This window comes from Bos taurus, chromosome 11 (genome assembly GCF_002263795.3).
Source record: "Bos taurus isolate L1 Dominette 01449 registration number 42190680 breed Hereford chromosome 11, ARS-UCD2.0, whole genome shotgun sequence".
NCBI classification, from domain to species: domain Eukaryota; kingdom Metazoa; phylum Chordata; class Mammalia; order Artiodactyla; family Bovidae; genus Bos; species Bos taurus.
Genome location: NC_037338.1, coordinates 25,982,249 through 26,005,518, shown reverse-complemented (window position 1 = coordinate 26,005,518; position 23,270 = coordinate 25,982,249). Strand labels below are relative to the sequence as shown.

The window sequence follows — 23,270 nt, the reverse complement described above, 5'->3', positions numbered from 1 at the left end:
ATAATGTGGTATTCTATGTGAAATTATCTCTCTGTTGATCTTAAGGGTTTGCTAAACCTGTGCACACATCAACCCATGGATTTTGGCTGACTTCTGCTCATCCGTGTGGAGATAACTGACATTACTAGAGGAAGAAATGACAAACAGATTTTATCTCAACTGCCAACACTTTCCTGGAATGCTATGGATCAGATGTCATCTTCAGGATCAGCAGAAAAGGGGAACATAATTGATAAAATGTGTGTAGAAGATGTGTGCCTACTATTTTCTATCCCTTACAGAACCATGGAAAGGATCTGATGATAACCAGATCTTAGACAATGGAGAACTGGAAAAGCAAAAACATGGAGGTCTAGATAGCTTCCTTTCCTCTTTCCTGCCACCTAGAGATTGAGGTTTAGGGTGAGAAAATAAGCTCTGGGAAGTGAAAGACTAGTCAGTGATAAAGTTTTCTGAGCCACAGTCTAAGAATACTAGCATGATTAACCCTTTGAAAAAAATTTTTCTGCGACGTTTATTTTTTTCCTTTTCCATTATCGTTTATCATGGGACACTGAATATAGTTCCTGTGTGATACGGTAGGATCTTGTTGATCCATTCTGTATATAATAGTTTACACAGAATGACTATACCTTGATAAGAGGTGAAACATATGTCAGGAGGATCAGAAGATCATGCCTAAAAACTTGACAATCAAATGAGATTAGAGAAAACAAGAGAGAAAGGTCCAGATAAACGGAGATATCATTAAGAAAAAAAAATTAAGAGAATTATGGAAGAGGGTCCGTGTAATTCACAGAACAAAACAGCTGAGACAAGGCCTTAGAATAATACATTACAGCCACAGATGCAAAACTGTGCAAGTAATAATAAGTGCAATATCATCACAAAAAACCAAAATGACCTCATATATATTACCAAAGCCTGTGGCACGAGTGAGTGCAATATATCACTGTGAAGAACAAAAAGAGGAGGAAAACCGCAGCACACTTTGTGTATTTGTATGGTAACTGACAAATATGCAGCGGGTGACAGCATAAACAAATGCATTTGGATGAAAATAAATGAACACATGAAACTTGTGACGGTATACTGGAGATTGCAGCCTGACCATATGGTATCTAACGGCACACATCACAAGAGGAGTACGGATCAAGTACAATGTGTAGGGGATACCAACTGTTCAAGATAGTGTCTAACTCAGTTTGAATTTTCAGTCACTCCTAAAAGAGATAATAACAGACTCACACAGAAACTAGGGTTAGAGGTTAAGTGACTCATTCCAACCCAGAATTCTATACCTAGATAAACTTTCAATCCAGAGTGAGGGTGAAACAAAGATATTTCAGATGTGCAAGGTCTCAAAAATTTTACTTCCCATGTATACTTTCCCAGAAAACTACAAAAGAACGTACTCCACAAAGACATACTTGAGTAAACCAAGAAAAAAGAAGACACAGGATCCAGGAACTGGAGCTCCAACACAAAGATGCAAAGGGAATCCCCAAGGTTAGGGAGGGACAGTAGCCATACAGCTACTTGTGAAAGGGATACTTAAGTTAACCCTAAATACTGATTTAGCTCAAAATGATAACTACAACATTACTAGAAGTGCAAGTGTGAGAGATGTGGAAGTAAATAGTCTGCTATCAGAGACTCAACAGGTAATGTCTAACATTGTGTTTATGGAAATAGCCCATAAGCACATTATTCAGAAGTAAAGAAGTACAATTATAGAAGAAACAGTAAAAGATATGAAAATGATGGCTTTGAGGAGAGATTCTAAACTGTGTACAGAGGCTTGTTATTTTGCTTTACACACCGTTGTATAATCTTTTGGATAATCTTAAAAAAAAAATGTTAAGTGTATTTTATTTTTCTGCCATGCCAAGTGCAGAAGTATGATTTTTTCCTTTCTCAAATAACTTTTCCCCAAAGTTTAAAACTTCTTTGTTTTTTATTTGCTTAGTCTTTATATGTACCTTTTTTGTTTTTTTGGCCATAGCCATGCGGACTGCAGGATGCCAATTTCCAGACTAGGGATTAACTCATCCTGTTGGCAGGGAAAGCAGAAAGTCGCAACCACTGGACTGCCAGGGAATTTCCTGTAGCTTTTATGTGTGTTAGTTATCTATTGCTACATAGTAAATTACTTCCAAACTTATCAAGTTTTAAAACAACAGCCATTATTTCACCCAGTTTCTCAGAGTCTGGAATCTGAGAGTACCTTAGTTGGATGGCTCTGGCTTAAGAATTTTCATAAAGTTGTAGTCAAGACGTCATTTGGGACAAAAGTTATCTCTTGGCTCAACTGAACTGGAGAATCATTTTCCAAGCTCCTTAACATGGTTGCTGGCAAGAGGCAATCAGTTCCTTGCTGGCTCTTGGCCACAGGCTTCAGTTCTTTGCCATGTGGACTGCACCTACACACGACATGGCAGCTTGCTTCCTCCAAAGTGAAAGATCAGTGAGAGGTTCCCTAAGACAGGCTGCCTTGTGAAAGACAGCATCCCCATCGTTGGAAATATTCAAACCTAGACTATACAACCACTGTCTGGAATGGCTCTCAACCTTTTGATAAGGTACTAGAACCCTGGGGAAACCTAATTTCCCATAAAAAAACACCAGTGCACACACACAATTCTGCATACATTTCTAGGGAGCTCATGGACCCCAAAAAGTAATTCCATGGATCCCAGGATAAGAATCCCTATTGCAGAAGACCAGACTATTTCCAGGGTTCTTTCCATTTCTGTGACACTAGTTTAAGATAAGTGAAAGTAAATGTATTATACTCTATATGGTTCATGTTTTTTATTTATGCTTGTTTTAGCTATACAAGTTATCTATAAATATGACCATTAGAATAGTATTTACGGTGCTTTTGTGCAAACTGGGAAAAGATGACTCCTCTGGGCTGTCTAGTCAGAAACAAGTACCCCTTCCTCTGGGCTCCTGTGGCCCAGGTCAGGATACACCACTTGACAAGAAAAGGCAGGTTGGGTGTGTTAGTTCCCATCCTTCCAAGAGCAGGGCCCAACCAGATTTAAAGTAACCAGCAGGCTGGAGCTTGGTCATCTGGTTAAAGAGTTGAAATACCTAAATTTTTACCAAAGTAATAAAATAAATGTTACCATTGGCTATTAAATCATCACAATGCTTGCGGTGAAAAAAGTACGAAAAAATGCATTACCCCATTTTTACTGCCAATGAAGAAAACAGACTTTTCTCCAATTTCAGCTCCATCACCTTCATTTTCACTACTTCCCCGTTTTTCCACTTCAGCTTTTGCAATTTCCCAGAGAGTTTCACTATGTGAGAGAAAGATAACCAAAATTCAGAAAAACAAAAAGAATCCTTACAAAAGTTTCTTTCCAGCCCAGAGAAATTTCATTTTAATCAGATTTATAAAACAAATCAATATCATTTGTAGGGGAGGACAATGAGCTGGTAAAACTTTGCAGGATTAGTCATTTTCTGTGTACTAGATGGAAGAAGAAATGATAAACAGAGCCTTTATTGCCAAGATCTGAAGTTGTCTTATTTGGGGACTCCCGGCCAGGGCTGAAAGCTATATGTGTTAGCTTCTCAGACATGCATGAAGGTTCAATGCCTTTTGGAAACATACAACGGGAAAACCACCACCATCTAGGAAAAGGCGGAAACATGTAAAACCAGTTTACCACATAACCTCTGCTACCTGAAATAGTTTTAGTTTTTTAAAATTATACATTTTTTGGCTCCAGATTCCTTTTTTAAAATATAAAGAAGGGAGAAAATCACCTAAAATTCCTTTTGAAAATCATCCTTTCATTCACCTCTCTACACAGATAAGATTTTTTTTTTTTTAAGTAAAGCCTAAATAAATTATGGAGTACTGAACTAAAAAATATGAGTAAGATTTCATGTTTTATCCACCTGAATCTACTACTTTCTGCATAGAGTATGCCAACTTGAGTAAATTACCTAACCTCTCTGGATCCTTCATTCAAGAAATATTTATTGAGCACCTAATATACTCACATTTCTGTGCTAGTCCCCAGGCTCACTTTTGTTTCTTCTCGTCTAACTACTGACTAAAAAACACCACCAACTTCATAGGATTGCCATGATTGTAAAATGTGATAATTCATTTAGGTTAGGGCCTGGCCTATATTATAATCACCTAAAATTAGTGAGTGTTTATAATTATTATTTTTCAAGAATCTGGAAAGGAAAAGGGGGGGTCTGCACTAAAATTCACACATTTACTTCACAGGTGAGCCCCTAAGAACTCAGTCTGGGCCTGTTTGCTCTTCAATTACACCCATTTCTTCATAATGTGATTATCTCTTTTGGAAGTTCCCAACAGTAAAGAGAAAGAGGATTGTAACCATTTACTGTGATGGGAAGCTTAAGGTTCATAAACTCAACAGAGATGGGGGGAAAAAAAAAAGCCCAGAAATCTCACTCTGTGATGGACTCCAGTACCCTACTCTCCTTCTGATGTCCTTACAAGTCGTTCAGGGAAGTTTTAGGCATGATCTTGAGAACAAGTAACTAAAATAAACATCAGAGAAGAGTTACAATGTGTCTGATAGGTGATTAAAATCCCACCCCCTCCCCTTAAAATGTGACCTTACATTTTTCAGTGTCTTCACTAGTTTCCCCTCTTTTATCTTTGTCGTAAACCCCTGCACCCGGACAGGAGGTCCCTGAGGAAGTGGGTTTGTGGTCTGGCTCACCGCCTGAAATCCTGTTCCTAGAATATTCCCGGGCCCCCCAAAAACTCTTTTTGAAGAAACAATGATTCAAGTTGAATCATCTTTCAACATCTCTTAACTTTTCCACCTCTGGAACTTTTCTACTTGCTTTTGGCAGAATCCATACTCTCAAGGATAGTACCTTGACCAACCAGACAGGAACTGCAAACAGGACAACCCTACAATGGGACTCGCTGTAACTCCTCTCCCCACATATACTGGCAGCGGCCTCTCCCTCCACCGCCGCTCCCCGCCTCCACCCCATCCAGGCTGAGTTGAGAAAGAAGGGAGGCTCTCGAGGGTTGCATAAACCAGGCCCAAGCAGGGTTGCAGGGATACCTGGGCATCGTGGCTTGGCCGCCCCAGTGTCCTGGTCGTCGCGTGAGGCCCAGCCTACAATCAGCCGCACGGCGAACCCGGAGAGAGGCCGGATTGAAGCAGGGTATTGCGTTGCCATGGTAGCTACGTCACAATCATGGGTTGCGTGCAGGGTAGAGGCATCATGGGAAAGGTAGTTTTCAGCGTTCTTGTCTCGTTTCAGCTTCAGCCGTTTTGGATGGGAGAGGAGACTCGTGGCAGTAAATCTGGGACTTAAAAAACTCTGGGCCGAAAATGTTCTTTTATTTAAAAACTATTCTCCTGAGTACCGACTATTTATATGCCGGGGTCTCTGTCTTTAATTACTTTTCTCTCCCCAATAACAGTGATTTGGGAGTGGAGGAAGAAACAATCTCCTGAGCTGTTTTCTAGTGATTTACTAGAGACAAAGATTTTAGTGTTTTCCAGCCTTCTGTTTGTTTGGTTGTTTCAGATTTTGTAGAATAGTACATCGTTTGAAAGTGAGAGAAAATATTAGTCGCTTAGTCGTGTTGGACTCTTTGCGACCCCACGGACTCTAGCCTGCCAGCCTCCTCTGTCCATGGAATTCTCCAGGCAAGAAAACTGGAATGGGTAGCTATTCCCTTCTCCACGGGATCTTCCTGACTCAGGGATCAAACCCAGGCCTCCTACATGGCAGGTGGATTCTTTACCATCTGAGCACCAGGGAAGCCCAGCACATTGTTTATGAGTAAGTTAATAAAGCAAATGCATCTCTGTAATACTTCATTTACTTATATCCAAGTCAATAACAAACTCTGAGTTATTAACATTGCTATATGACACACAAACTAATTAAAGGAAGCCAAAGATATAAACTATTGCAGAGAGGTACGATTTACATAAGAACAAGTGACGAGGCCTAAATCTGTCTCGAATGCTGACTGTTGGAAGGAGAAATTTCCCTCTACAGTTCTGTCATTTGCTTAGTCTCTATTGCGTGATGTTCAAGAATATGAATTTTGGAGTAAGATAGTTTGAAGTCCTGACTCAGCCACACTAAGTTGCCACTAGGGATAAATTACTCAATTTCTCTGAGACTTTGCTTCCAATCTGGTAAAGCAGGAAAAAAAATTATGACTTTTAAATGAGATAAATATATGTAAAACATAACTTACAGTGTGTCTGAAACACTGTTTTAAGTGCTTAATATCTGTTATGGTAAGGTAAGTGGCTGATCGGCAGCTTTGAAGAAACACAAGGAAATAAAACAGATGGAAATAAAAGGCATTAACTTCTGATAAAATCTTTGGGGACAAACTTCTCCCAATATTTAGGTGCATTTTGGAGACACAGAAGACTACAGTTACACATAGGAAGGGAAGTAATGGAGGGGAGTTCAACAGAGAAAGGATGATAGCAAGGGAGGCTGATGCATCATGGAGTCAGTATCTATTATATATGCTGGAACTAGCCCATCTATAAACTCACAAACTGATGTGGGACAAATTGTGATAAATCATGATGGCTGGGGTTCTGGAACTTTATATGCCTTTTGCATGTTAGTTGGGAAGCCCTATTGCTATGGATAACAATAACGGCAGCTAACATTTTTCCAAATGTTTTCTGTGGACGAGGCACAGTATTAGCAAGTTAGTTTTAATGGTTTGCATAACTGGGACAGGTGGTTGAGGGAGTGAGTATGGTAACCAGGTGAAGGTTATCTGGCTGGGCCCTAATCACCAGCATTGATTCAGGAGTGAGTCACTTGATTCACCTTGATTTAATTAAGAAGATGAATTCTGTTTTCTATCTTTTTGCCCCCTGAGACTTCATCAGTTCAGTTCAGTTCAGTCGCTCAGTCACGTCCGACTCTGCAACCCCATGAACCCAGCATGCCAGGCCTCCCTGTCCATCACCAACTCCTGGAGTTTACCCAAACTCATGTCCATTGAGTCAGTGATGCCATCTAACCATCTCATCCTCTGTTATCCCTTTCTCCTCCTGCCTTCAATCCTTCCCAACATCAGGGCCTTTTCAAATGAGTTAGCTCTCTGCATCAGGTGGCCAAAGTATTGGAGTTTCAGCTTCAACATCAGTCCTTCCATGAACACCCAGGACTGATTTCCTTTAGGATGGACTGGTTTGATCTCCTTGCAGTCCAAGGGACTCTCAAGAGTCTTCTCCAACACCACAGTTCAAAAGCATCAATTCTTCTGTGCTCAGCTTTCTTTATAGTCCAACTCTCACATCCATACATGACTACTGGAAAAACCATAGCCTTGACTAGACAGACCTTTGTTGACGAAGTAATGGCTCTGCTTTTTAATATGCAGTCTAGGTTGATCATAACTTTCCTTCCAAGGAGTAAGCGTCTTTTAATTTCATGGCTGTAATCACCATCTGCAGTGATTTTGGAACCCCCAAAAATAAAGTCAGCTACTGTTTCCCCATCCATTTGCCATGAAGTGATGGGACCGAATGCCATGATCTTAGTTTTCTGAATGTTGAGCTTTAAGCCAACTTTTTCACTCTCCTCTTTCACTTTCATCAAGAGGCTCTATAGTTGTTCTTCACTTTGTGCCATTAGGGGACAAATAAAGTGACTTTCTAGGGTAGATGAAAATTGTTCAAGAGTATACAAAGATTAGAACTGCTCTTCTGGATCAGCCCAAGAAGACTCACAGATTTCAGTGGTGGTGATGGAGGAGGAGATAATTTTATGCTGCTTGCTGAATGAAATGAGCAATTATATGAAAGGTAAAGGTGTGAGCAGAGTATATTCAGTGACCTGTGAATAGTTTGGGGTAGAGGTGTCTGGTGGGGCTAAGGTGGGAGAGTAAGCTAGGCAGGTAGATTGGGTTACCATGAAAGATCTTGCAATCTGGATTTTACTGTGTTGGTTATGAGAAACCAAATAAGATTTCAAATAGGGGTGTGCCATGACTAGACTTTTCCAACCAGTTGGCTGTTTGTATCAGGTGGCCAAAGTAGTGGAGCTTCAGCATCAGACTTTCCAATGAGTATTCAGGGTTGCTTTATTTTAAGACCGGTTTGATTTCCTTGCTATCTAAGGGACTCTCAAGAGTCTTCTCCAGCACCACAGTTTGAAAGCTGGAAAGACCCTTGTGCTGGGAAAGATTGAAGGCAAAAGGAGAAGAGGCCCTCAGTAGAGGATGAGATGGTTGGAAAGCAACACCGACTCAATGGACTTGAACTTGAGCAAACTTCGGGAGATAGTGATAGACAGTGAGGCTGTAGTCCATGGGGTCACAAAGAGTTGGATGTGACTTAGTACTGAACAATAACAACAACATGACTAGACCTTAGTTCAGTGAGATAATTTTTTGTAGCTGTGTGAAGGATGCTTCAGAGTCTGGAAGTCGTGTATGGAGGCTATTAACAATAGCCCAGAAAGTTACAGAGTTTTAATATATTTTCCTTTTTTTCAAAGTTACATAAACTTTTTGTAGAAAAAATACTATACAGAAAAAACAAAGAGGGTATAATAAGCAAATGCCAGAAGTAACAACGACATTTTGATGTTTTTCATTCCAATCTTTTTTGCTCATAGAGCTGACGTTTTACTGTATAATTAACATTCTGATTTCAACATGTATTTTCCTGTATCAATTTTTCAAAAATGCATAATAAACACAGCTTTTATGGCTGCATAAGCTTCCACTATATAGAGTTTTAATAATTAAGCACTCTCCTAATATGAGTGTTTAAAGTTAAACATGAGTTGAGCTAATCAGAATCCTTCTCTGGAATTTTTCAAACAAGCATTAAGAAAATCAAGTCATTCCCTCTCTGAGGGAAACTGGCAATATTTCCTGCTAAATGAAGTACTCTGTAGCAGTAAAATCCCTTTCTTCCTTTAGGGAAAAGAGAATAGGGGGAAATGTGAGGGGAGATGAGGTCCCTGCATGAACCAGTTAGCGGAAAAGCTGCTTCACCTTGTTAGTCTAGCTCCTCATTTTCGCTTCCTCAGTCCCCACATTCCCAAAGCCTTTGGTCCACAGGAATCAGCCCAGAGACTCAGTATTGAGAAGTCCAAATTCCATGACAGCTGGGGGTGGGAGCGGGGTGGGTGAAATGTGTTCTTGGCATCCCAGAACACTTAAAGCCTTTTTCTAGAAAAATATGATTATTCATGGTGGCTAATTCTTCAGGATTATACTTCAGTACAATTATGGGCTACAAGTATTGTTCCAGGAACCTGACTACCATGTATTCTTTTCCTGTGGAAAAAAATGTCCAAATAACCACTAACAAACACTTTTTTCAAGCCAAGATTTGTAAATTTTCTCGTACATTGAGAGTTAAATTCATTTCTAAGCTATGGTGGTATGTGACTTCAAGGACACACACAGACACAAATCTAGAACATTTAAAATAAAATTTTAGACACAGTTCAATCAACTTACCTATAAGGAACTTATTATGAAATCATGGGAGATCATGATTTATACATATTGTATATATGTCAATAAGCACATATATATATATGATAATTACAATTTGTCCAAACAGCTTCTTTTTATATGGATAAAGCAAAGCAACACAGAAGACAAAGCATGAGTGCAGAAGGAGGTAATAACTACCATTTTCACTAGTAGTACACTTCAGCTTTGACAATGAAAACATTAGGTATTTCTTGAAGATTATTCAAAAGATAATGCTTGAAATGGGTTTTGTAAATCATTTATTATGATTGAAAGGGAGGAAAATGATAGGAGACAAATATTACAATTAAACATGTAACATTATTCTCTTGTAACCAATCATAATAACACACTTTGAATTTTTAAATGGCTATATAAAAGTAATTTCCCAGAAAATAAAATTTTCACATCATCAGTTACAGAAAATTGATTTCTTTCCATCAAAATATTTTATCTCTGCTCTATCAAAACTAAATGCCAAGTGTAGGGTACTACCATTTAAGCTGAGCCTTCACTATTCATTTAAATTAGAAGATTTTAGGGGGGAGCTTACCACATGATGAACTAACTACTGCCTGAGAATCAAGTCCTCATACATATGTAACAGCTCTGCCAAGCCTCTGGCTCACCGACTAATGATTATTAAATGGTTTTCTGGGAACTCAGAAACTCTACCGTATCCCAGCCAAAAGGTGCCTGAGAGTCATCCCAAACTGGTAACCAGTTTATTCTCAAAAATTAATTTGCTTACACAGTGAGTGGCTGTGGCTCAAAAGATTAGGAGAACTAGTAAATGGCCATGTATTTCTATGGGTGGTTTCGACCTTTGTCATTATCGGTAAAGCGCAATCTTACTTGATCAGTGTATTTCTTGGCTCTGATCTTTCTAAGGATGCTAACGTAGGATGGAACGTTTTTAAAAGGCTTAGTTTGAGAACAGTACATTGCCACAGGGAGAAAGCAGCAAAAAAGAAAACAAGAAGGCTCGCCAACAGATTAATTCAGCAGCTAACTTTTTTCCCCCAACTGGTTAAAAAAATACCATACACAAAGTGATAAATATATGTCCAAAATATAAATAAAAAATATTCTACACATAAATAAAATTAAGTATACTCATGATTACTATTTCAATTAAACATTTTTACAATATAATTTTCATGTCTTATCACAGTTTCATTTTCATCATGAATAATAATAAGTACTTTATTTTGACACAAACTGGAATGTACTGACCATTTATGTAACCTAGTAAAGCAATAGGTTTCTAGACTCAACTAAAATTTATCTCCTTTGAAGAAGAGTTACTTTCTCTTTTCTTAAAAAAAAAAATATTTTGGGGAATTTATTCTCAAACTATAATTTAAAAGACTGTGTGAAGCAAAGCTTTAAAATTTCTTTGTTTTCAAAGATATCATTATTTAACAAAGCAAGGTCAAGATGACCCAGCACCAATGGAATGAAATGTGGGCAATATTCCAGTGAACTTGGGTTATGTAGATAGCCAAGGAATGTCAGGAATCAATGTTTCATTTTAAGTTTTACACTCCAGTGATCTGAAAAGGTGACAGGGTATACTTTCTAAAACCACACTGGAGGTTCTGGTTACCTGCTGCTGCTGCTGCTAAGTCGCTTCAGTCGTGTCCGACTCTGTGCAACCCCATAGAGGGCAGCCCACTAGGCTCCGCCGTCCCTGGGATTCAGCGCCTGCTTTTTCACACAGCGATTCATAGAACTAAAAACTTACCCTTCAACACCACCCAGCAGCTGTTTCTTAAATTGGATACTCTACTTCTTTCTAAATACCGTATCATTAATTAAAAGCACATTTAATTATAGTACATAATTTTTTGGCAGTAAGCATGTCCAAATAATCAACTGGTTTGCCAAATGAGAGTTTGGCAAAACTCCCTTGAATCTCCCTTTCTAAAGATTGCTAGAATATTTTTTCTAAGAGAAAAAAAGCCTTGATGTGTCTGATGGGAAAGGTGATGGAAAAAAAAGGCAAATTCTAACCCAGTTAAGCTAAAAGGAAATCAGCATGTGGGAAAATTTGTTTAGGTTTTATGTGTGTGTGTGTTTAAGTTTTATTACAAGCATTTATTTGAATATTTATGAATCAAATGGAAGAGAGTAACTCCCATTATTTTTAAAGAATGGACTACTACTGTGTGGGTGTCATGCTGCCAGGATGTAAATGAACTTATTTGGAGCTGATGCAGCCACTGCTTAGAAGACAGGGGGAGATGTTTAGGCCCCTGAGCCTCAGAGCAAAGTGGGGCCTTTGGTTGGTCTGCTGTTTGCCAGAAGGGGCTGGCTTCCCATCACCCTGGCTTGGCAACCCTGGGTCTGAGCTGAGAGCAGCGCTGGAGCAGAGAGGTGGTGAACTGCCTTTTGCTGGTAGAAGTTGTTTATGTAGCTGGCGATCAAAAGCGTGATTTCAAGAATCTAAAACAAGAAAAGTGGAATTGTTATCCTCTTGAGAAGTTCTCATCATTTTCCAAAGAGAGTGAAGGGTTGGCCATGAGTGGCCTCCATCTGCAAGTGCCCAGGCCACCAGAGTTCTCTTTCAACCAGATCAAACAGTGGAGTACAGCTGATCCTTGAACAACACAGGGCTTAGGGACCCTGATACTCTGCCGCCGCTGCTGCTAAGTCACTTCAGTCGTGTCTGACTCTGTGCAACCCCCGCAGTCAGAAATCTGTGTGTAACTCTGCAGCACCCTTCTGTGGCCACGATTCCTCTGTATCCATAGTTCCACATCCATGGATTCAACTAACCACGGATCGTGTAGTAATGTAGTATTTACAACTGAAAAACAATCTATGTATAAGTGGACTTGTGCAGTTCATACCTGTGTTGTTCAAGAGTCAACTGTACTTACATGTTCAGCACCATCTATTTTTCTGTTACTTAAACCAGCAGAAAGTGGTACTTTTTTTTTTTTTTGAAAGTGGTACTTAAGAAAAAAAGTCAAATTTAGTGGCAATATTAGAAAATGTGACAACAGTACAATTCTGTCAGTTATCTTAAAGCCACACTTGTGGATACATGAATAAGAAATTCAGTGTAGTATATTAACTTTTTATTTATTTATTTTAGCTTTTACTTCTTTTTTTTTTTTAACTTTTTATTTAAACTGAAGTGTGCCATGATCTTCCGCACTTACTATCTGCCTTCACTTAAGTATAGATTTAATTAAGAAACATACATGCCATTTTTTAAAGCTTCAGATTCTAAAAAAAGTAGTCTCTTTTAGTTGATAATTTTAAGACAAAGTTTTAGAAAAATTAGTTTCTCATTCTTTTCCCTAAAATTGGAATCACATGTTAGAATGCAGCCCTTTTATTTATTGCTTTTACTTAGAGACATTAAAACTACATAGCTTGTTAAAATTGTAAAGAAACAATGTCTTAATTTTAAAACCTCACTCTTCTCACTAATGAGTCCATTAAGTGAATTATTCCAAGTAAATAAGATAATGCATATAAAATACCTGACGATAACAACGTATGCCAGGACCACTTATTTTGATCTTTCTGTATACCAGGCACTGAGCTAAACATTTTATGTTTTAAAATTAGTTAATTAATTTTTGGCTGTGCTGGATCTTTATTGCTCTGTGGGTTTTGTCTAGCAGGGGCAAGTGAGGGCTAATCTCTGGGTGGGGTTCGTGGGCTTCTCGTTGCCATGGCTTCTCTTTTTGTGGAGCACAGGCTCTAGCTCAGTAGTCATGGAGCACAGGCTGAGCTGCCCCACAGCATGTGGAATCTTCCCAGACCAGGGACTGAACCAATGTCCCCTGCATTGGCAGGCAGACTCCCAACTACTGGACTACCAGGAAAGTCTGGGCTAAACACTTCATGATTGCCTCACTTAATTCTTAATTCAGAAAAAAAAAAAAGGAACATTATACCATTTTTTAGATGAGGAAACCAAGGCTTAGGGAGAAGATGTAAGACTGGACCTAAGATTGTATGATTATAAGCAGTTTGTTTTCCCATCAAGAACTTAAGTCTTTGCACAATAAATATTTTAGTGTGAGAAAAACTAGCATTAAAAAGTTAGCATAAAGGCTTCTACTTACCTTGGGTTTTGCCATAGCAAAAATCAATTTCTCTGTTGGTTTGTCCTTTGAATGTGCATTGTTAATGACTACCATAAAATCATCTTGATAACCTCCAAAGGTCATTAGACTCTTGTATACATAGCTGACTATTAACCTCTTCAAAGAGAAGAAAAAAGTACATATGTTATACACTATTTTCAAAGAAAGATGAGAGATGACTAATAATATGTATCTCCATTAAGATGCTGATACAGATGGAAAACTGTAGATGGAAAATATCTGTAATTCCATACAGTTTCAAAAAGCAAAACTTGAATTTGCTGTGTACCAGTAACTATTTACGTAGCATTTACACTGTATTTGTCCTTAAAGATTTCTGTCTGTCTGTCTATCTACCTGCCTACCTACCTATCTGGTTGAATCATATGAACCTGATGTTTTTTTAAGGTAAAAAATGGTCAAATATTGGCAAATCCATATAGTTCACCCTGATAGACAGATCTTGATATATGTAAACATAACCAGTATCAAGCACACTACTTCTTTTTTAACTTTCTGCTTCTTTTAACTTAACAGCATGTTATGAACATCTTTCCATGACACGAACATACTTGCTATTGTATAAAATCATTTTAAATGATTTTATAGACATGTGTTTAGATTTTATAGACACAGACATTATTTAACTAATCTATTGAAGAATATTAAAATTTTTTTGTTACTATCTTATTCCAGTGAATATTTTGGGACATATTTCATAATACACATAGAATAATTATTTCTATGGTTATAAACCTCAACAGGTAAAATTGCTATCTCAAAAAAGTAAACCTTTCGAAACTCAGAAACATTATACCCATTTACATTTCCAGCATTTTGCGGTTTTGATAACACAGGATACCATCATTTGTTTGAAGCTCTGCCAGTCTGATTGGTGACAAGTAGAATCTCACTGTATTAAACTGAATTTACTTGATGGTGAGATTAACATTTAAAAGTACATTTACTGAATATTGGTATTTCTTCTGTGAACTGCCTTGGCCCATTTGTCTATTGCTGTGTTCATCATTTCTTTACTATCTGGAAAAACAGTTCCTAAAGGATAACAACCCTTTGTCATACATGCAGCAAATACTTTTTCCCAATGTGTTACTAAAACAATTTTTAAAATATAATTCAAAGATGTACAGCCTAAAAGGAAAGGAATCTGTGTATTTAATGATTAGCTTGCAAGACCTGGAGCAGATCATCCCAGTACTGGACACCTCCTCTGCTGCAGGCCAGCAGTGTCAATCTCCTGGTCTGTACATCCATCTCTCAGAATCAACAAACTGGTTTACTTGGCCAAAGGAACTCAATACTGGTGTATAATTTTTGTTGACTTTAAGTCACTGGTTTTATAATCTATCTTCAGATTATTTATTCAAGAACTAAAAGGCATTCAAGAAACATGCCATACCGTGCTAAGTCGCTTCAGTCATGTCCAACTCTTTGTAACCCTATGGACTGTAGCCTACCAGGCTCCTCTATCCATGGGACCCTCCAGGCAAGAACACTGGAGCAGGTTGCCAATGCCCTCTTCTAGGGGATCTTCTCAACCCAGAGATCGAACAGATGTCTCCTGTGGTTCCTGCACTGTAGGCAAATTCTTTACCGCTGAACCATGGGGAAGCCCACTCAAGAAATATAAATGCCTTCGAAAGAGTTTTCAACAGTTATAAGGAGAAACAGTAACTAAAACACTAAAGGATAGTCTCATTTCCAAGAAATTCTCAGTGATTCTGACTATAGCCACAAGTAGGAGAGCCCATGACATCTACCAGGTGAACTGAGCGATCCCTGTCCACCAGGTTAAAAAAGATTTTTTTAAAAGTAATCTGATATATATAAAATATGATAGAAAATAAAGTGAATTTCAGATAAATGAATAAATAGAAATCACAGTTTGACTTTATAGTTAATCATGTAATAACTCTAAAGATACTGTATATGTACAAGTGAATGGGTAAGTGATATTTTGGGAAAGTAAAAAAAATTTTCACAGAAATTTTAGTGAAACTGAACTTAAAATTCTGCTAACTAAAGTTTCTACCTTAATGTTATCTTCAAGAGGTATCTTAATGTTATACCTTAATGTTATCTTCAAGAGATATGTTATCTTAATGTTATTTTGCACAGGAAGCCACCTTCTGAACTCTACAAATGAGTGATCTTTTTACAAATACAACTGTGACTGCAATTTAGTCATGGTATCTTAATATTTTTCTCATACACAATACATAGCCTGTCTAATCTTGTTTTAAAAAAAGAAATTGTAATCATGGTTGTATTCATAAAATGACTTCATGATATAGTATTAGGAAGGATATTTTTCTGTGTATAAGAAAAATAAGATTAAGGTATCATTACCTTCTGTTTATGGAACACTGAGCATGGATGTGAGTCTGAGTGAACCCCGGGAGTTGGTGATGGACAGGGAGGCCTGGCGTGCTGCGATTCACGGGGTCGCAAAGAGTCAGACACGACTGAGCAACTGAACTGAACTGAACTGAGCAATGGAAATAGTTGACTCAATGCAAAACTTAAGGATTTAATCTTACCATGGAGTTGTATTCTAAGATGCTTAAACCATCCTCATGTACAGCCAGCCACATGAATGTACTTCCAAGGGACGATGGGGTTATGGGCTATGAAGAGATGAAAATATACTATATAATAGATGCTAAACAAAGTTACAGAAATGTTTTAGTCTAAATGCAGTATGACATTTCTAACAACAGCAGCAACAACATCTTATTAAAAATCTCACTTGAGGAGTAGACAGTGTGGTATAATGGAAAGAATAGTGAATTAGCAGACCCAAATTGGGGTCTTGAATTTGGGTTCGAGACCCAAATCTGTTATTTATTAACGTGTATTTGGATAGGCCACTTAATCTAAGCCCTAGCAGGGTTTGTCTCTCCTTCCTCAGTGTCATGTCACTCCTAACCATTAGTGGTTTCCAGACCTATTGCAACACTGGTTGCGAGTTCCTGAAAGTGTGAGAATAACTTATCTGAAACTATGGGCTTCTGTATCCCTAGAGCTCAGCTCTCTTTGTTTGGCAAACAAAATTCATAATTACTAAATAATACAAATGAGTGCAAGAGTAAATGAGTGGATGGATGAAGGAATAAAGAGAAGAAAGCAGAGCTAAGGGGCTGTCTTCAGTCTACTGATTAAGCCTTCTGAGTGTAAGAAATGATTTTGGCAGGGTAAACTGGAGCAGAAGGGAAAAGACAGAGACGCCGATGGCTCTCCTGCTCTCTCCTCAGTGTCCTTTCATGGTTTTCCTTATATTGTTAGAAATTCCCTTATTTTCTTTTAAAAAGTTGAATATACTAAACCTGGGGTTACAGTTATCAGTTTATATTCTACTAAACTGGATAGCCTCCCCCTACCATTTCTTACTTTTGCAAGAAACAGCTTGGCACCAAAGAATGGCCACTTCCTGGCTACTGTCAAATAGATTCGAACACAATCAGCAGCACTGTGTCCTCGGAGGGCCATCCACCTGGTTGACAGTCGCTGGCAAAGCTGCCTAAAAAAAAAAAAAAAAGAAAAGAACAAAAACACAAACAGTGTATCATCCTCCCAAGATAACGCTCTCCTTGAGCCAATCCTAGACACCACTGGGAGACCTACCCAGGGCAAGCTGTGGTTTGGTGGTGCCCATCTTACCACTGTCCACCCCTTGTCCTTCGTGGAGCATTCCTTTCACCAAATCCTCCTATTTGTTAGTGCTCTCAGTATGACCTGGGTTCCCTGCTCCCCACTCCCTTCAGGTAAAAATTTAAAATCTGATAAGCTAACATCAAACTTTTGCATAATTAGCCTAGAATCTCATGGGAATTACTTTCACTTTTAAAGAAGTACAAGAATTGGAGACTGAAGAATGAATCCCCAATGGTGGAATTTAGGTGCTACCACTCCTGGCTCGGAGAGATGCTGGGTACAGGGGAAACCTCTTAAATCATGAAGGCAACCACTTATTCTACAGAGACAATAGACTAATCACAAATGTTTCTATTTTAAAAAACGTCATGGTGAATTGGGTTTGCCTCTATTTTTGAATCTATGCCTTTTTCTTTATAAATAGTTTTCAAAAATCAAAACTCCGAATTAATAGAGTAGAATTAAAAATTTTTATTAAAAAACTTTGTGTAAGAAGATACTTTATTTTTATTCCAATTTGTTTATAATGGAATACCCTAAGAGGTAAAAAAATTTTGGTAAACATTTCATAAAATTAAACCTATTAGCCAATTTTTTCCTTTTATTTATTAGCAACATTAATTTGGAGAAGAATGAATAAGATTAAATAAAAAGATCTTAAGGCAGATTTTTTTCTTACTGAAAAAGTTTAAATCTAGCTATTAAAGTTTCCAGACACATCTCAAATAAAAACAATTATAACCTCTTGGTATTCAACAGTATTTTAAAAATCTTGAGCAAATCATTACATATAATTTTTTTCATCTTTAAAATTTGTACAGAAATATATCACTGAAAAACTAGTGCACATCTGCTCTGTAAATAGTTCTTTACCTTAGCTGTTCTTCAGAAGAGTCATCTCTATACCTTTTAGGATAAAATTTCTCTATGGCTTGTTTTAGAGTTTGATTCGCTTTGCACTGATTAGTAACGTGACCTGCTGGAGTGGAAAAAGGTCTTTCAAAATCTCCAATCTCCACCTAATTGGAAACCCAAAAAAGAGAAAATAGAGGATATTTTAAAAGAATTTTTAGAAAGAAAATTAGTTTTATTTTTTTCTAAACACTGTTAACATACAACATATAAATCTATTTGTCGTGATTGTGTGATTATGGAATTTGTAATCATATAAAAATACTATTATTTAAATCTAAACTTCATGTGAAGTTTAATTATGAAACAAGTCTATAATTTAAGTATTCCATGTGGGCTTCCCTGGTGGCTCAGCTGGTAAAGAATCTGCCTGCAAAGCAGGAAACCCAGGTTTGATTCCTGGGTTGGGAAGACCCCCTGCAGAAGGAAATGACAACTCACTCCAGTATTCTTGCCTGGGAAATCCCTTGGACAGAGGAGCCTGAAGGGCTATTGTCCATACAGTTGCAAAGAGTTGGGCACGACTGAGTGACTAACATGATACGATATAGTTTCATTTCTACGTTAATCATCCTAGGTCAAAATCTGACAGTACCATATTTGCTCAAGGTCACTTAACTCTACTATTGCCTGTAACAACACTAGATAATTTTTCATTTTAAAGGTACAATTTTGGTTGGTGAAAATAAGGCAAAAATAGAAGTTAGAAATAAAAAATAGATATAAAGCTATGAAAAATCTTTTTAAAGTATTACTTGCACTTTTTAAGGGTCTCTACTGAATATAATGGGAGCAAGTACTACATTCTCATCACTTCCTAGATTTTCTCCATAAATGTGACTGTACGCATCCCCTCAAACTATTGGTCAGTATTTTTTTGGAAACAAAGCCCTTCATTACCTTTTTTCCCTGAATGACAGAATGTTCAATCCTTACTTCTATTAACAGACTATACAGATGCCACCCCTCTACCAACACATCAAACCATTCATCCATCCATCCTTCCCTCTCTCCAACCACTCTCCCACCCATTCATTCATCCAAACCTGTACTGAGTTCTCATTGTATGTCAGGCACTGTGCTAATTTATATGAGAAAGAAAAAGGTTGAACACAGTTCCTGTCCTCAAAGAGTTTACGGTCTAGTAGAGGAGACTGAAGAATAAATATATACTTGTGATAAACTGTGTTAAGTGCTTTCTTTGCACATGGTACCAAAGAGGGTTCAATGAGCGAGATGGGGTGGGAGGCACATACAAAGGACCTCAGATCAGATCAGATCAGTCGCTCAGTCGTGTCCAACTCTTTGCGACCCCATGAATCGCAGCACGTCAGGCCTCCCTGTCCATCACCAACTCCCGGAGTTCACTCAGACTCACGTCCATCGAGTCAGTGATGCCATCCAGCCATCTCATCCTCTGTCATCCCCTTCTCCTCCTGCCCCCAATCCCTCCCAGCATCAGAGTCTTTTCCAATGAGTCAACTCTTTGCATGAGATGGCCAAAGTACTGGAGTTTCAGCTTTAGCATCATTCCTTCCAAAGAAATCCCAGGGCTGATCTCCTTCAGAATGGACTGGTTGGATCTCCTTGCAGTCCAAGGGACTCTTAAGAGTCTTCTCCAACACCACAGTTCAAAAGCATCAATTCTTTGGTGCTCAGCCTTCTTCACAGTCCAACTCTCACATCCATACATGAACACAGGAAAAACCATAGCCTTTGGTTTTTCAAAGGTCCAACTAGATGGACCTTTGTTGCCAAAGTAATATTCCTGCTTTTCAATATGCTATGTAGGATGGTCATAACTTTCCTTCCAAGGAGTAAGCGTCTTTTAATTTCATGGCTGCAGTCACCATCTGTAGTGATTTTGGAGCCCAGAAAAATAAAGGCTGATACTGTTTCCACTGTTTCCCCATCTACTTCCTATGAAGTGATGGGACCGGATGCCATGATCTTCGTTTTCTGAATGTTGAGCTTTAAGCCAACTTTTTCACTCTCCTCTTTCACTCTCATCAAGAGGCTTTTGAGTTCCTCTTCACTTTCTGCCATAAGGGTGGTGTCATCTGCATAGCTGAGGTTATTGATATTTCTCCCAGCAATCTTGACTCCAGCTTGTGTTTCCTCCTGTCCAGCGTTTCTCATGATGTACTCTGCATATAAGTCAAATAAACAGGGTGACAATATACAGCCTTGATGAACTCCTTTTCCTATTTGGAACCAGTCTGTTGTTCCATGTCCAGTTCTAACTGTTGCTTCCTGACCTGCATACAAATTTCTCAAGAGGCAGATCAGGTGGTCTGGTATTACCATCTCTTGAAGAATTTTCCACAGTTTACTGTGATCCACATAGTCAAAGGCTTTGGCATAGTCAATAAAGCAGAAATAGATGCTTTTCTGGAACTCTCTTGCTTTTTCCATGATCCAGCGGATGTTGGCAATTTGATCTCTGGTTCCTCTGCCTTTTCTAAAACCAGCTTGAACATCTGGAAGTTCACGGTTCACATATTGCTGAAGCCTGGCTTGGAGAATTTTGAGCATTACTTTACTAGCGTGTGAGATGAGTGCAATTGTGTGGTAGTTTGAGCATTCTTTGGCATTGCCTTTCTTTGGGATTGGAATGAAAACTGACCTTTTCCAGTCCTGTGGCTACTGTTGAGTTTTCCAAATGTGCTGGCATATTGAGTGCAGCACTTTCACAGCATCATCTTTCAGGATTCGAAATAGCTCAACTGGAATTCCATCACCTCCACTAGCTTTGTTCGTAGTGATGCTTTCTAAGGCCCACTTGACTTCACATTCCAGGATGTCTGGCTCTAGGTCAGTGATCACACCATCGTGATTATCTGGGTCATGAAGATCTTTTTTGTACAGTTCTTCTGTGTATTCTTGCCATCTCTTCTTAATATCTTCTGCTTCTGTTAGGTCCATACCATTTCTGTCCTTTATCGAGCTCATCTTTGCATGAAATGTTCCTTTGGTATCTCTGATTTTCTTGAAGAGATTCCTAGTCTTTCCCATTCTGTTGTTTTCCTCTATTTCTTTGCATTGATCGCTGAAGAAGGCTTTCTTATCTCTTCTTGCTATTCTTTGGAACTCTGCATTCAGATGCTTATATCTTTCCTTTTCTCCTTTGCTTTTCACTTCTCTTCTTTTCACAGCTATTTGTAAGGCCTCCCCAGACAGCCATTTTGCTTTTTTGCATTCCTTTCCATGGGGATGGTCTTGATCCCTGTCTCCTGTACAATGTCACGAACCTCAGTCCATAGTTCATCAGGCACTCTATCTATCAGATCTAGGCCCTTAAATCTATTTCTCACTTCCACTGTATAATCATAAGGGATTTGATTTAGGTCATACCTGAATGGTCTAGTGGTTTTCCCTACTTTCTTCGATTTAAGTCTGAATTTGGCAATAAGGAGCTCGTGATATGAGCCACAGTCAGCTCCTGGTCTTGTTTTTGCTGACTGTATAGAGCTTCTCCATCTTTGGCTGCAAAGAATATAATCAATCTGATTTCGGTGTTGACCATCTGGTGATGTCCATGTATAGAGTCTATTCTTGTCAAATTACAACAGAATCTTCTACAGAGCTCAGATTTCCTTAGTGTATTTCATTTATCTCTGCAAAAACTACTCTGAGGAAGTGATCAGAGGTATTATTTACTTTTCCTTTTATAGATGGAGAAATTATACTTTTCAGTTAGTAAAGCACTCAGAATTTTCTAGATGTATTGTTTTACCTTTCTACTCCTTTTAAAAATTCACCTAAAACATTAGAAGTATGTATCTCCAAAGAATGTGATAATTTTTCCTCGAGATAATTTTTTCTTTCTCCACAAAATTAAAAGTTAAGAAAACAAACTTAAATTTTAGCAAAAATGAGAGTGATTTTAACAGAGCATCTGTGATGTTAGAGAATCAAAGCCTAGATAAGCAGATAATCAAAGCCTAAATAATCAAAGCCCAGCACATGATAAGAAATTACTCTTAATCCTATCACCAAGACAATATGTGACTTACTTCTTTCCTCAGCTTTTTATCACTGCAAAAAGGGAATACTTAGTGCAGTATGAACACTTTAGCGTCTGAAGATCATAAAGTTACTATGAAAGTAAACTAAATTATCAACTATTCATGCATCCAAGAACATGATGGAGAATGGACTGTATGTAAAGCACTGTGCTAGACACAAAGATGAATAAGGAGAGCTCTTGCTTTCAGGAAGCCCCCTGGGATCAGAACAGTAATAGATACGTGCAAGGCATTACCGAAGCCTTAAGAGGAACGTTTAACCCATCCAGGAAGAATTCAAGAAGGGTTTCTGGTATGAGTGATACCTAAGATAAAAATGAAAGGATCAGCTGAAGTAAACAGGTAAAGGCATGGGAGTAGAGATGTCTAAACAGAGGAGACAAACAAGTAAAGCATAAGAGGAAAGAATAAGTGAATCATATACAACTCAGGACCATAAAGTTCAAGGTAGAGAGTATTAAGAGATGAGGTTGGCGAGGCAAGAAGAGTTCAGATCATGACAGTGCTTTCATATAAACAAGGGAATGACACAATGATTCACATTTTTTTCTGTATCTCCATTCCAGTTCCTGTATTATCAGTGCTGCCTGACAAACCACCATGGCACAGTTTCTAGGCCCAACCTTAGGAAAATGGCAGCTTCCACATACTGTCTCTTCTGGGACATTGCTCTTGTCACCCTGCCACCGTTCTGTGAGGAAGCACAAGCAGACACTTGAAGAGGGGACAAGCAGGTGTTCCAATTGACATAAGTTCCAAATAACCGCCGGCATCAGCCACCAGATGTGCGAGTGAACAAACCTTTCAGATGATTCCAGCCCTCAGCTACAGAGTCACAACCAGTCTAAAAGTTATGCCTACTGATCCCATATGAAGCAGAGACAAGCTGCCGTTACATATGCCTGCCCTAATTGTTATCTGGGGCCAAGTCTTGGAGTCATTTATTATGCAGCAACAGGCAACTGGAACTATCTCTCTAGATTCTGCTTGGAGAATAAAAGTATGTGGGGGACCAGACCAGAGAAAAATACATTAGTT

The 23,270-nt window shown here is 38.4% G+C and overlaps 2 protein-coding genes across 6 annotated transcripts in view; both read right to left on the bottom strand.

The window, feature by feature from the left end:
- DYNC2LI1 (dynein cytoplasmic 2 light intermediate chain 1) overlaps nt 1-5,189 on the bottom strand; it is a 38,106-nt gene extending 32,917 nt beyond the window's left edge. Inside the window, exons 1-2 of the mRNA NM_001038051.2 lie at nt 5,082-5,189; nt 3,194-3,311 (exon numbers count right to left, since the gene is read on the bottom strand). Of these exons, the coding sequence (NP_001033140.1) occupies nt 3,194-3,311; nt 5,082-5,089 (126 nt within the window). The 5' untranslated portion in view covers nt 5,090-5,189. The remainder of the gene's footprint in view (nt 1-3,193; nt 3,312-5,081) is intronic.
- A 4,562-nt stretch (nt 5,190-9,751) lies between these two features.
- PLEKHH2 (pleckstrin homology, MyTH4 and FERM domain containing H2) overlaps nt 9,752-23,270 on the bottom strand; it is a 106,816-nt gene continuing 93,297 nt past the window's right edge. For 4 of the 5 annotated variants that reach the window (XM_002691298.6, XM_005212711.5, XM_024999387.2 and 1 more), the window contains 5 exons: nt 18,166-18,311; nt 17,029-17,158; nt 16,179-16,265; nt 13,597-13,734; nt 9,752-11,956 (listed from right to left, as the gene is read on the bottom strand). In XM_002691298.6, coding sequence (XP_002691344.1) covers nt 11,774-11,956; nt 13,597-13,734; nt 16,179-16,265; nt 17,029-17,158; nt 18,166-18,311 — 684 coding nt within the window. In that variant the 3' untranslated portion in view covers nt 9,752-11,773. Of the gene's footprint in view, nt 11,957-13,596; nt 13,735-16,178; nt 16,266-17,028; nt 17,159-18,165; nt 18,312-23,270 lie in introns of those variants that run through there. The other variant, XR_003037138.2, reaches the window with a different exon arrangement.